At 39.9% G+C, this 13,745-nt stretch overlaps 1 protein-coding gene across 1 annotated transcript in view; it reads left to right on the forward strand.

Annotated features, from left to right (window-relative positions):
* ANKRD17 (ankyrin repeat domain 17) overlaps positions 1 to 13,745 on the forward strand; it is a 46,285-nt gene that overhangs the window by 12,572 nt on the left and 19,968 nt on the right. The window contains exons 10-16 of the mRNA XM_010003638.1: positions 341 to 450; positions 1,271 to 1,358; positions 2,050 to 2,177; positions 2,626 to 2,769; positions 3,354 to 3,456; positions 4,991 to 5,746; positions 12,257 to 12,405. Coding sequence (XP_010001940.1) covers positions 341 to 450; positions 1,271 to 1,358; positions 2,050 to 2,177; positions 2,626 to 2,769; positions 3,354 to 3,456; positions 4,991 to 5,746; positions 12,257 to 12,405 — 1,478 coding nt within the window. The remainder of the gene's footprint in view (positions 1 to 340; positions 451 to 1,270; positions 1,359 to 2,049; positions 2,178 to 2,625; positions 2,770 to 3,353; positions 3,457 to 4,990; positions 5,747 to 12,256; positions 12,406 to 13,745) is intronic.

Consider the following 13,745-nt stretch of genomic DNA (forward strand, 5'->3'; position numbering starts at 1 on the left):
TAATTTTGAGAGAAAAATATATTTTTGCCATACTAACTACATTTTCATAAGCAACTTCTTGAAGCTGACTGCAAAGATTTGTGGAACCTTAAGTAATACAATAGTTGGACCCTAATTTAGCTTTTGAAGAGCAAGTTGATGTAATCTTGCTTGGAACAGAATCTAGTTTTTTAATTTGTCTAGAATATGATTAAGTTGTCAGTTTTGTAGATATTGGACTGGAAGGGGGAAGTTAAAAATTTGCTATCTCATCTGGTAAAGATTATGAAGAGACTTTCATGTTTTCTGTCATGGGTTTCATAAATCTTACAACCTTACATGTTTGTTATTGCTGGTTCAGGGGCTAATGTGCATGCAACGACAGCAACAGGTGACACGGCACTGACGTATGCCTGTGAAAATGGCCACACTGATGTAGCAGATGTCTTACTTCAGGCAGGTGCAGATCTGGTAAGTCCTTGCCTTTAGAACATTTAAATAGGAAAGAAAATTACTAATGTGTTTTCGGGTTGTTTTTTTTTTTGTCCTGTGTTCGTTGCCGAAAATTTAATGAATTTGCTGCTAATTCTTATAGTTGTATTAGAATTATATTTTAACTTTTTTCTTTTAACCAAGTGAGAATAGGTTGTGCTTTTTTTAGTGGATCTCAGGCTGTTCAATTACCTGAAAGTGCTTAGGTCAAGTATAGTGCTTTGGCTTTTGATGTCTAAAGCATTTCCAAGCCATACAAAGTTACTTGTACAGAAAAACAGGGGAATTTGTTCTTGTGTCATATGTAGTCCTGAATGGTGTTCAGCTTTGAATTGTTGAGCTGATTATGGGTTAGCATTTGTACCTGCAAATCTGTTACATTCCTTGTGCAGCAGACAGTTCTGTCCTGATCTGATCTATTTGGTGTACTGTAATGAAATTAAGACGAGAGGTAAATTGATTTTTACATCTCAATAGGCTTGAAGACCAGTATGTTATTAAAAAGTGAAGTTAAGCATGACAAAACACATTTTGTTTAGCTAAAACCTTCGCCATTTGCTTGAGTGCTTCTTATCCAGGAGTCTCAGACCTGTATAAAGGTAGGTAAATAGTTTCATCTGTCTGCAAGATAAATTCAGTTCAAATGTTACAGAAATTTTTACGTCTGTAGTCTGTGAAACAGTGAAAAGGGATTTTTCATGTCTGGTATCTTTCCATTCAAAACAGTAGGCTGAATTCCATCCTTTCACATGTGCTACTTCTGGATTTTGAATTTGAAGCCTTTCTTTTTCTGCTCTAGGAGCATGAATCAGAAGGTGGAAGAACTCCTCTTATGAAAGCTGCAAGGGCAGGCCATGTTTGCACTGTTCAGTTCTTGATTAGCAAAGGTAAGACTGTGAAAACATGTTAGTTTTCCTGCTGTTACAAATACTCAGAGTCAAGAACATGTCAGTACTACTGTGAAACTTCTGTGGGTTTGTTTCAAATATTTTAACTCAGGTAGGTCATTTGCTCTCAAACTAGATGTGTAATGATCACCTCTGGTTTCTGGTGAGATTGGTGGGAATGGCAGCTACTTCTAAAAATAGTTGTATTCACAGCTGCAGTAGTTGTAGTGGTTACTGGATATCTCTGTGCTCCTGGTGCAGCTTTTAAGTACTGTCTTTTGAGAAGTTTAGTGATCTGCTTGCTGGAGCTGAGGTGCATGTTTCCATGTGCTGGATCTTGGCATTTTTTTGTTCGTTTGTTTTTAAAAGAGAGACAGAGCCTTGACACAGTTGCTGACAAATGTAAAAGCAATAGGTTCATCTGCTGTGTCATGTTCCGTACCTATAATGTAGTTATTAGAACAGGGAGTTGGGAGTGCTAGTCCAGGTAGGGTTGTGTTTCTTTTTGTGACATGCTAAATGGTCTTCTGATGATAGTAATAATTGAGTAATCACTTTATCAGTTGTAAGACTGCAGCCATGGGGGAGGATGTTTTCATATTTAAGAAAAAAGTTAACTTCTAGTCACTTGTGGTAGAAGAGAGGCAGTGGAATTGTTTGTAAATAACTTTTCCCCCCTTCTTTCTTGGAGGAGCAAATGTGAATAGGACCACAGCAAACAATGATCATACAGTCCTGTCACTGGCCTGTGCTGGAGGTCATTTGGCAGTTGTGGAGTTACTGCTGGCTCATGGTGCTGATCCGACACACAGATTGAAGGTTTGTGGCTCACTTACCTGATGTTCCTCTGAGGTAGTCATGAATTAATCTAAAAACTAATGATAACCCAGCGAATTTGCTCCTTGTGTATTCTCTGCAACTAACCCAACATCTCATGATTTCAACAGAAGTAAGGTGCAATTTCCCAAGCAGACAGTGTGCTCCTGAACCTATTTAGAGAAGCTGGGAGGAGTGCTGGGAGGTCTGTTGGTTACCATGAATGTGAAGGTTACACTCCAGTTGTAAGGTCATTGTGGGGGAAGATTTTAAATAGTACTACTTTCCTTGAAAATACTTTATAGTCCTTCAGTTTAGATTGGACTTAACTGCAGATGAATATTTGTTAATGCAGTCTTGATAGATACTTTATCATGTCTGCTAAAAGTGCTCCAGTGTGGTTGTGTTCTGATGATCCCATTTTCTAATGCCATGATCTTTCCCTCTTCAGGATGGATCAACTATGTTAATAGAGGCAGCAAAAGGTGGTCATACCAGTGTGGTTTGTTACCTGCTAGATTATCCAAACAACTTGCTTTCTGCTCCTCCACCTGATGCTACTCAGCTGACCCCACCATCCCATGACTTAAATAGGGTAAGATTTCAGGGCTTGTTACTTGTGGATCTGTGGGGCTCTTTTGCATTTCTTCTTGCAGCTTACTCAAGAGTGTAAAAGTCAGTCCTGTCATTTCATGAACCATTGAACTGTAGGTGAACACACTGAAAATTACTTGGAGCTGTTGTGAAAATGATGAAGGCTCTTTGAGTATCACTGTGTAGTTCTTTCATCATTGGTCTTACTGCTCTATATGTATTATTGAAAAAATAATGAGGGGCAAAAAACAACCCAGCGAGTGAAAAGGTCTGCTTTAATGAGACTTTTCAGAATTACATTTGTAGCCCATTATAGCTTGTATTTTCTTTACCGTAGTCTGGCACTCTACTGTGCTGAGATAGGTGTTGTTTGGGAAGTAATTTCTTAGGTTGAAGATGCAAAGTGTATAGAAGTCAAATAACCTCCAATTATTAACTCTTGAACTCGGCATATTAAAAAAAAAGTATTAAATGTTATTAGTCACCATTACAGTCTGCTTTTCTAACAGGTTTTGTTTACCTTCTATTGAATTAAAACTAGATTAGAGTATGAGAAAAGTAATCTGTTAGTATCCAACATTTTAGGCTCCTCGTGTACCAGTGCAGGCGCTGCCCATGGTCGTCCCACCCCAGGAGCCTGACAAACCCCCTGCTAATGTCGCTACAACCCTTCCCATCAGAAATAAAGGTCAGTCTTAGTTCTGGAGCTTATTTTCTACATATCCTTCTTAGGCAGAAGATAGAGGGTTGCACTTCTAGCAGGGTAGTTCCTATGAAGAGTGCTTATGGATTCAGTCAAGGAAACTGCAATTATTTTTTTTAGGATTTGCCTATCTGCCAAATATGAAGTATCAGTCATCTAACCCTGTAATCATAAAGCGTCAAGAAATCTGCCTAAGTAAATATGTTAAAATACATATTAGTCTGACATACTGGACTAATGCAAAATGTCACCCAGAAGCCTGTATAAATTTTACAATGGAAGTTGTAAAACCAATGTTAATCTCCATATCATAGTTGATTTTGACAACTTGTGTTTGCTTAGGGTAGCAGTCTTGGAGTGGGTTTGACTAATTCGATTGAAGGCGGAATTTCTTGTGCTATAAAATATTTAGTCTGATGTGGCTCAGGTCCTCCCAGGACTAAATTTGCATTTATTTTGATATTGCCATTTTGACACCTAACACTTTCTGTCCTTAAGAATTCTCTTCCAAAACAATTTTTTTTATCAAGGATCAGCAATAGTGCAAATACAGGCGTGCATGTCATAAAATTAATACTGTGTGTACACTTGTATTGTTCTGGAAATACAGCGAGGATGACTGGAAGAAACTGGGCACCTCCACTGACTCAGATCCCGAGTTTTGATTTGCCTTTCGCCCTTCAAAATTAACCGATTGTTCCTTCTCCAACCGGTATGGCAGACCATGTCAGCTGTGTTACTGTGGACTTCTTCATAAAAGATGAATTGGATTAGTCCATCGCTCATTCTTACAGGAAGGCTGAAATATTTGCCTTGCCTGGGCAGAGAGCTGAGTTTTGACACAGGCAAAAATCATGTCTGCTATGGATAAAAATGTAGTGGCTAAACATACCCTGTTAGATCACCTTAAATCTAAATGGCTATCCTGGGTTCTAGCGCTGTTTGTCAACTGAGCAAAGCTGGATACCTGTAGTGAAAGGATTCAGTGGTCTAGAAAGTTTAGTGCTTCCTAAAATGTACTGAGTTACTCACAAAACCGGTGGCCTAGAGCAAGTCACCTGTCCCTCGGGATGTTTTTGCATCACTTTTGCTGTGCTTTCAGGGCAGTAACCAGACATGTCTTAACACAATACCAGACACAAAACACCAAGCAGAGACAGCATATCCTTTCCTTTTGTTTCTATTTGTCTTGTAGCACCACTTGGTAACAGCGGCTCTTGAGACAATGGCTTCATTTGGCAAAAGCATACCTGTTGTTGGTGTAAATCTGTCAGTGTAGCACAGAGTAATTGGGGATGTATGTGCAGTAATCTGTCCCCTTAAATGCAATCTGACTGCTGTATTCAAATTGATAGCCAAAGGTATGGTTTTCTTGGAGGGCCTTTCAGTACGCTGACCTTCTGTGGGTGTTGGTTCTTGGTGCATAACCGGCCATTTAGCATCCCAGCAGTAGCTCTATAATGAGGATGCCATTCATATGCACTTCCATTGGTTCTGAGGGGGTTTCTTTTTCACACAGCTGCTTCTAAACAAAAGTCCAGCAGTCATTTGCCAGCAAACAACCAGGATGTACAGGGTTACATCACCAATCAGTCTCCAGAGAGCATTGTAGAAGAGGCTCAGGGCAAGTTGACAGAGCTGGAGCAGAGGATAAAAGAAGCCATAGAGAAGAACGCTCAGCTGCAGTCCTTGGAATTGGCACACGCTGACCAGCTCACCAAAGAGAAGATTGAGGAGCTGAACAAGACGAGAGAGGAACAAATTCAGAAGAAGCAAAAGATTTTGGAGGAACTGCAGAAAGTGGAGCGAGAGTTACAGCTGAAAACTCAGCAGCAGCTAAAAAAGCAGTATCTAGAGGTAAAAGCCCAGAGAATTCAGCTCCAGCAGCAGCAGCAGCAACAGTCTTGCCAACATCTGGGACTACTGACTCCTGTTGGGGTAGGAGAACAACTCTCAGAGGGAGACTATGCACGATTACAGCAAGTGGACCCCATCTTGCTTAAAGATGATCCTCAGCAAGCTGCTGCGCAGACGGGTTTTGCACCAATTCAGCCTCTGGCGATGCCACAAGCTTTGCCTCTGGCAGCAGGTTCCTTACCTCCAGGGTCCATCGCAAATCTTACAGAACTGCAAGGTGTTATAGTTGGACAGCCAGTTTTGGGCCAAGCACAACTAGCAGGGCTGGGGCAAGGAATACTGACAGAAACACAGCAAGGGTTAATGGTAGCCAGCCCTGCTCAGACGCTCAATGACACGCTGGATGACATCATGGCAGGTGGGTTTATATTGTTATGAGCAGGTATAATATTTGCTTGACCAGTTGAGGGTATGTCCACTTATTTATGTGTGTGTGTGTTTGTGTATTCCTGCTAGCTCTACAGCAAGTACCACTAGCCTTCTGATCCCTGTCTTGAGGAGCTCAGAAAACTAGTTTTTTAACTTTTCAATTTGCAGCATTGCTTTTCCTTTTGTTGAGCTCTAACTGGTGCCTGTTTGTCAGGTTGGTATGTCAGAAGTGGCATTTTTAACTCACCATAGTTTGTGAGGGATGTGCTAGGGTCTAACAGTTTTGTTTTGGCCTGGTTGTAGCTCAGGACGACACATGTTGATGATACTGGTTAGTACTTTGGTGTAGCTATGTGGGACTGACTCAGAAGAAGCTTTGAGCAACTATAGCACCATACTAAGCCTATAATCTGTAAGGAACCTCTAGGCTTGCCGTGTGAATCAGAGCTGCTCCAGTTAGCCTTGAATAGTCTACCTTTGGAAGCTTTTGCCTCTTTTTTGAAAAAAAAGATAATAATCCTATTTCTTTTAGAAATGTCTAGTCATAAAAAACAAATCTAGCCTTACCATATTCTTAATCACTTTGGAGAATTCTTTACCCAGTGACACCAGTGCTTTAAGGCCTTAAGTAGCAAAATGAAAGAAGGAAACAGGTTTTAAATACCATTGAAAATGTGAGTCATTAGTGTGGCTTTACACCCACTTTAGTTGCACTGTAGTCCCCTTTCCATGTTAAAGTAGTTGCTGAAATAGTCATTTTGACTACTCAGCTGAACACAGATTAACTGTTAGGAGATGATGTTAAAATCACAGAACTTACTGAAAGTGCTTACTCAAGTGCAACTTACTCAACTTACACAAGTGCTGTTGGTGAAGCTGGTCAACTTTTGTTTTTGAAAGTGCTATCTATCTTGACTAGTCTTATTTGTAAAGCATTTTAGGATGAGGGGCATGTGCCAGAAGAAAGGCAGATCTCCAAGACTGTTTTAGCTCAAGAGGTGTGGAGCTGGTCCTGTGCATGCTCCCAACAGTTACTGGTTGTACAGTAGTGGTTCAGAGTAAATAGAAGAAAGTGAAAAATACCAAGTGATGATTGTTTAAAGTACTTGGAACAACACTTTTCAAATGAGGCACCAAATAAGCAACCCAATACTCAAAGCCTCATTAAAGATTACTGAAACTTAGGAGAGCCACAGAGGTTCTTTTCTGAAAATGTGGTGTTAGAATTGAAGCCTAGACATACAGATTAGAAGCTGTGAATGGATAAAAAACAAACTGGATGCATGAAAAAGTAGATAAAAGCAAGTTCATCACACATTGTTAATGAAGATTTCTCTCAGGTGCAACTGCTGGGATACATAATACCAGTTACTTAATTCAAGAGATGGAATTAACTACAGTTCTTGGCTACATATGAAGAATCTGTGCGATGCACTTCAGTTGTGTTTAAGTATAACTGAAAGTTTTAGTAAGGACATTTGCTGTGTTTTTAACTGCATATAGCATCTTGAGAATCTGCAATTTTAGGTCATCTGCAATGTACCCAAATGCTCATACAATGCCTTTTTTGGAAAGGTCAGGTATTTCCAACGTGCATTTGAGTGAATGCTTTTGTACTATTTGGGCCTGATTCTTGATATGGATGCACACACGTTCAGTTGGGAATGAGGACTAAATTAACTGAGTCATAGAATGCCTTGGGTTGGAAGGGACCTGTAAAGGTTGTCTAGTCTACCCCCTGCAGTGAGCAGGGACATATTTTAACTAGATGAGGTTGATCAGACCCCTGTCAAACCTGGTCTTTAATGTTTCCAGGGATAGGGCATCTACCACCTCTCTGGACAACCTGTGCCAGGGTTTCACCATCTTCATTATAAGACATGTCTTTATTTTAACTAGTTTAAATCTGTCCTCCTTTAGTTTAAAACCATCACCCCTTCTATCACAACAGGCCCTGCTAGAAAGTCCCTCCCCAGCTTTCTTGTAGGCCCTCATTTAAGTATTGTGGAAGGTCATAGTAATGTTTCCCTGGAGCCTTGCCTTCTCCAGGCTGAACAACCCCAGCTTTCTCAGGCTGTCCTCACAGCAGAGATGCTCCAGTCGTCTGACCATCTTCTGTGGCCTCCTCTGGAATTAATCGTAACAGCTCCATGTCTTTCCTATGCTGAAGACTCCAGGGCTCTGGGGAGGTCTCACCAGAGCTCAGCAGAGGGGCAGAGTCACCTCCCTTGACCTGCTGGCCATGCTGTTTCTGATGTGGCCCAGAACATAGTTGGTTTCTGGGCTGCCAGCACACATTGCTGGCTTATGTCCAGTTTTTCATCAGCCAACACCCCCAAGTCCTTCTTGCAGGGCTGCTCTCAGTCCCTTCATCCCCCAGTAAATTGAGCTCTGGAAGGGATTTGTGGCAAGACTGTGAAAAGCTGTACAGATGTAGTTCAATCTTTGCTTTTTTTTTTTTTTTTTTTTTAAATGGAAGTGAGCTTTTTTAAACTACCTTGTGGGATGAGTCAGTTTTAAATGTGACTGCTAAATTAATACATAAGAAAGAATAGACATGGACTGTAAGTCCTTCAGAGAGAAATCAGGAGGTTCTTTCTCACTTAGGACCTGTGCAGGAGCCCCAGAGATCAGAGGATGCAAGCTTTTCTGTACTGGTGTAACTAGCTGCTCCTCATCCATGCAAATAGATCATAAGTGCACTTAGACTTTTGTCCTTGGAATATCAAGAGACTTTCATATATTGCTAGGCAGCAGGCTTGGTGTGGGACTGAGCCTGTGATAGTCCACCTTTCAGACTATAACTAATAATCCTCAAGACTTCAGGTGTGGGATGATTTTCAGGTTTCACCTGTGGAGTTGTTAGTGCCTAGAAGCAGTGCTGTGTGTATTTGAATTCAGAACATCACTTGAGGACTCCTGTAATTCATGGCATGTTACGCATCTGAAGTGCTGCGTGTTCATTTTAAGTATGCATGGCAGGAACATAGCTTTTAATAACTTAAGATATTACAGAGAAATTGGGGGGAGAGTAGACAAAATTGATGTGGAACAAGCCTGTAGAGTTGGCTTGAATTAAGTTGGAAGGAGCTCGTGAATCTTGTAACCTTTTGGGGTGCTTTTTTTCAGTCCCTCATCTTGGCTTGTTGCGATGTCATGTGAAACAGTTCTACGCATCTACTGTTGACATTACCAGAAATAAGGAATAAAGGCATAAGAACAATTCTGGGCCCACAGTCAGCCAACAGTAGTAGGAAAGTAAATGGTCAGCATAAAGTTGAAGTGGGATTATAAAGGTGCTTGGTTTCTGTAACATCTTGCACTTAGTGAAAAATACAAATTGTTAAAGGAAGGAGCAGACTTGAACAGTACAAACAACCCCATGTTCCGTAATAAAATGTCAGGCTTATTTCCAGACAAGCATTTTGATTTAGGATATGTGAGGGAAAAATCCTGTTGGCTCCAGTGTTACACATCTTGTGTTAATTTTCAGGTTTTTTAATTTGTCAGCTTGGCTGTTTGCTTTAGTGGTGCTGCATTTGTAAGCCAAGTGCTTCTCTGGATGATAGAGACTGTTGGGCATGGGGAGAAGGTAGCATCTGTGAGGCTGTACTTCTCTTAATTGAAACTTAGAGAAAGTTGAGGTGTTCAGAAAGAAATCAATATGAAGAGCAGCTGTGCTCCTAATATCAGTAAGCACAAAAGTGCTTGTTGACTTGAATAACCAAACAAATTGGGAAGATTTTGACTAGGGTAGTCCAGCAGTGCTGGGAGTGTCAGTATTCTGACAAAGAAGCTTGACCTTGTTTCATAATGGGATTAAGACTGGTAGCTGGTCCTGTACTGAGGCACTAAAATATTCTAATAATGGACTAATTTTGAGGACTTAGTTATCCCAGGCATGAAGTCGTGATGTTTTAACGTTCAAACACAGACTTCTACTTAAATTTTGGCACCGGTCCTTTAGAGTAGATTGATGGACAGAGGGGAAGGATAAACCTTTGACTGTCAGTGCATTTATATTTGATGATTAAGCTAGTTACTCTTTTCATTGCTCAAGACTGTTGTGAAAACCTTTTGGCTTATTGAAAACTTTTTAATATATTTGTTTAAGCACTGTAAAGATTCTGTTCATCACCCTTGGCATGTTCATTACAAATTTGAGCTCTACACAGGTGATGTTGAAATAAATATAATCACAGTCATTACCCATAAAAATTAATAACTTGTCTCAGTGAAATGTGCCGTGGGGATACGAACTATATTTGTCTGTGAATTCTTGCTGAAGCACACTTGAAACATACTTAACACCGTAACTGTAAGCCAATGTGCCTGTTCTTCTCTACTAGCACGCACAAAAACTCCTATAGAAGGGTTGTACAATAAAGGTTTTCTTCCTTGTGGAAAAAGGGGTGTTGGGTTTTAAACATGTCTCTTTTTTTTTTTGTTGTTGTTGGGTTTTTCCCTTCCTCTCCCTGCAACATCATGGATGTAAAAATAGAATTCACATCACCTGAGACTTTCCTAACTACCTGGATGATTTTATAGATATATTTTTAAGTCTAAATATAATATAGTAGATGCTCCTCAGCCCCCGTGTTGGGACTACAGCAGTAATTCTTAGCAACTGTTTAAAATAGATATTCTGCTGTAGCAGGGTTAACTTGTGTCAAACTGGACTGTTTGATGATCGTGCTTTGATATAATCCAAGTTAAGCATATTGGGTGAGTGTCCAGTCCATTTTGCCATCTTTATTGGCTTCTTTTGCATTAGATGTGAGAGTCAAGAATCATCATCCTTTATTAAGTCCATTCCTGTTTTCTGCTGCTTTAACTTCCTCTTTGAACTTAAAAAAAGAGGGTAAATACGCTGTTTTTTCCAAATTACTTGTTAGGGCCATATATGCCAAGAGGGGAGCAAGAGCTGAACCTGATGTCTTATCCTTCTATATGAGACCATCTTGAAGTTGTGGTTTTAGGTTGTATCTCTAATTTACAGTCAGAATAAGGAATGAGATGAGTTGAAATCAGTTGCTCCACTGAATGATACTTCCTTATCATCTTTGGCTAGTTCACTGTACAAAACTCCTTATGGCCATATTTTTTGACCTTATGTCAAAATATTTTGACTTAGTGTCTTTGTTTATTTTAATCTGTACCTAGTGTGATTTGTCTCATAAGTTTTCAAATAAGATAAAGATGAAGGGAGTTTGAGTCTTGATTTAAATACAAAGATAATCACTCTTTTTATGTTACAAGTTGGGGGGTTCCCTTTTTCTCTCAGTGATGATAATTAGCTTTTTTGCTGGGTTCTGATGTAGGAAATCTAGAAATGAAAGTAGTAATGGAAGAAAAACGTAACTGCCTTGCAGTGGAAACAGTACACAAAATGGCATGTGAGGATACAATTTTTGTGGCATCTGTTGAGAAACTTACCACTTCAAGTGAAATATTAGAGCTAATTATCAATGCCTCGTGGTTAGGGGCACAGCTGATTATTCAACACCTGAAAAATGAACAGGCCTTGGAAAGTTGGGGCTAAAGGGGCATTATTTTGATTTTCTGTAAGGTTCCTCAGTTGTGTGTGCTAGGTGAATACTATATGGAAACTGCATTTTACAGTGAAAGGTGCCTTTGTCAACTTGAGAGGAGAAGGGTACAGTGCTTTACGTTGTCGATCATACTTGATAAAGACTTGAAGAAATATTGGAGAAAAGTCAGGGAGAAAAACATGGAGTTCTTTTAAGGGAAAAAACAAAGCAGGAAAATGAGTGTTTTTCCCCATAGGCTGTTTTAGCTTCAAGTTTGCTTTGTACTTTTAAACATTATCTGTATAAAATGAATTTCAGGGCAGTGTGGTGGTCGGTGCTATTTTGTGTCATGTCAATATACTGTCATCACTTGTAAAATGGCATTACCTTTTGCTTATCCTAACACCCTTGACCAAAGTCTTTGCAAAATGGCTGTTGAAAAGCTTCCACTCCTGGTTTCAACGTGAGCATCCTGACACTAGCACTGTTGCTTTTTCTATGTTTATGAGGGCCAGGGTGGTGGAGGTTAAAGGTTGGACAAACTATTATTATATGGGAATCTTTAGACTGTTTCAAGACAAAATTGCATAGATACCCATTGATTGAACTTGTTCTGCTGTCCTGCTTCTCAAGGTGTGGAACTCCTGCTCAAAACAACGGCTGACTTGTAGGAAAGATTGTTGTTGTTTTAGATTTTACTTATTTATTCTAGAAAACATGCCAATCTGATATTTGCCTATTTCTTTGCTCTAACACAGTTAACCTTTTTAGTAGTTGTTAAATTCAAAGAGTTAAAGGTTCAAAGACTGGGTTAAGTGTGTAGAATATAAGTACTTGTGGAAAATAAAGCTCTTTTGGGAGTTCTGTCTGTCGGTGGGAGTTCTGTCCCACTGTCCATTTATTGTCATGTTAAACATTTGAAGATAAATGTTTTGCTTTTTACTAAGTGTAATTCTTCTGTTCAACAGCAGTGAGTGGAAGAGCATCTGCAATGTCAAACACTCCTACCCATAGCATTGCAACTTCTGTCTCCCAACCTCAGACACCAACTCCGAGTCCTATAATTTCTCCTTCAGCCATGCTACCAATCTACCCTGCTATAGATATTGATGCTCAGGTAAGTCTACAGCTGGGACACATGAAGCTGGTTTGCCTTCTGCATTCTGAATAATTCAGTGACAGTAAGCTGCTCTGGTTTGGAATGAGCTTGCTTCTAGGGACTTGATTTGCAGCTATTAAAAAGCCTATAAAACTCTGCAGAGAGTTGCAACCCACTTTCCTGTGGCCCTCACTGAACAGAAGAGAAGGCCTTTGAATGACTAAACACTTGTCTTTCTCATTTCTTTGTTGTTAGAGTGATTATAAGAAACAGCAAACCTATTTCCTGACAGAAATATTTTTCTGGCCTGATATTCTATGACAAAAATAATCCGTAAAATCTTGCACAGTGCTTTTGTGGTTGTGCTGGAAGTTGTTGGCCAGTGGTCACCCCGCTTGACAGAAGTATGAAAATATTAAAACTGGTAATTTTTCTAAGTTTTTCAACAAGAGTAAATAATTCAAGCTCTTATTTTCACTAAAGGAAAGTGCAAATGTCTTTTGTTCTATATTGGAAGTTATTTTTTAAAGGACTGCTGTATGTTAACTTGCAGCTAGCATATGCAGGTGCCTGGTTAACATGGGTAAGATGTGGGCAGGGTGGAGAAGAGGAACAGCATGAGACAGTTGCAGAGAAAGGATGGGGAACCTCTGGAAAACCTGTTGTGGCTACTTCCGCTTCTGGTGGCATTTGGCCTGGTTTCTGCAGTGACCACATCCTAGAGCTCTTGCCACAACCTGGCCAGTCTTGTTAGCTGGTAGACACCAGTGCAGGGCAACGTTGTGATAAGTTGCCAGATACCCTGGGTCAAAATAGAGTAAAACTAAGATCGCATAGTAGTTAAGAAAAGGAGGCATGTTTATAGGTTCTGGGTGTTCTTGTGTAAGTCGAGAGATGTCATCTTGGTCAGTCCCTGTGCTGTTACTGCCAGTAATCCTCCCAGTTTCTCAGTTGCACTTTTCAATAGGATAGTGTTAATTTTCATGGGCCCTGGCAACACTAGGAAATCAAATGCACATTGTTTCATTGCAAGTATTTAATAGGCAGTCAAGGTTGATGTGAACTCTGTGCTGTTACCAAGATCTATCTACCACTAGAAACACTCACTTGGAGATAGTGTATGAGAGCTCTAAAGGGAAGAAACTTAAAAGCAGAGTATTAGCTCAGAAACTTCTGTGTATTTTCAGTTGTTTTGTTATTTTGGATTGCTGTGTTTTGTGGACTCCCTGTATCTGATTTCTACTGTTCGGAGACTTTGACAACACTAGTGGTGAGATTGGGAATTTTTTCCCCTTTGGCTTAACCAGAGGGTTAAGAATTAAAGATTAAAATTCTTCATTACACCATCTAAAGGTCAC

The sequence above is a fragment of the Chaetura pelagica genome, unplaced genomic scaffold (assembly GCF_000747805.2).
Source record: "Chaetura pelagica isolate M959 unplaced genomic scaffold, ChaPel_1.0 scaffold358, whole genome shotgun sequence".
Classification (NCBI taxonomy): Eukaryota; Metazoa; Chordata; class Aves; order Apodiformes; family Apodidae; genus Chaetura; species Chaetura pelagica.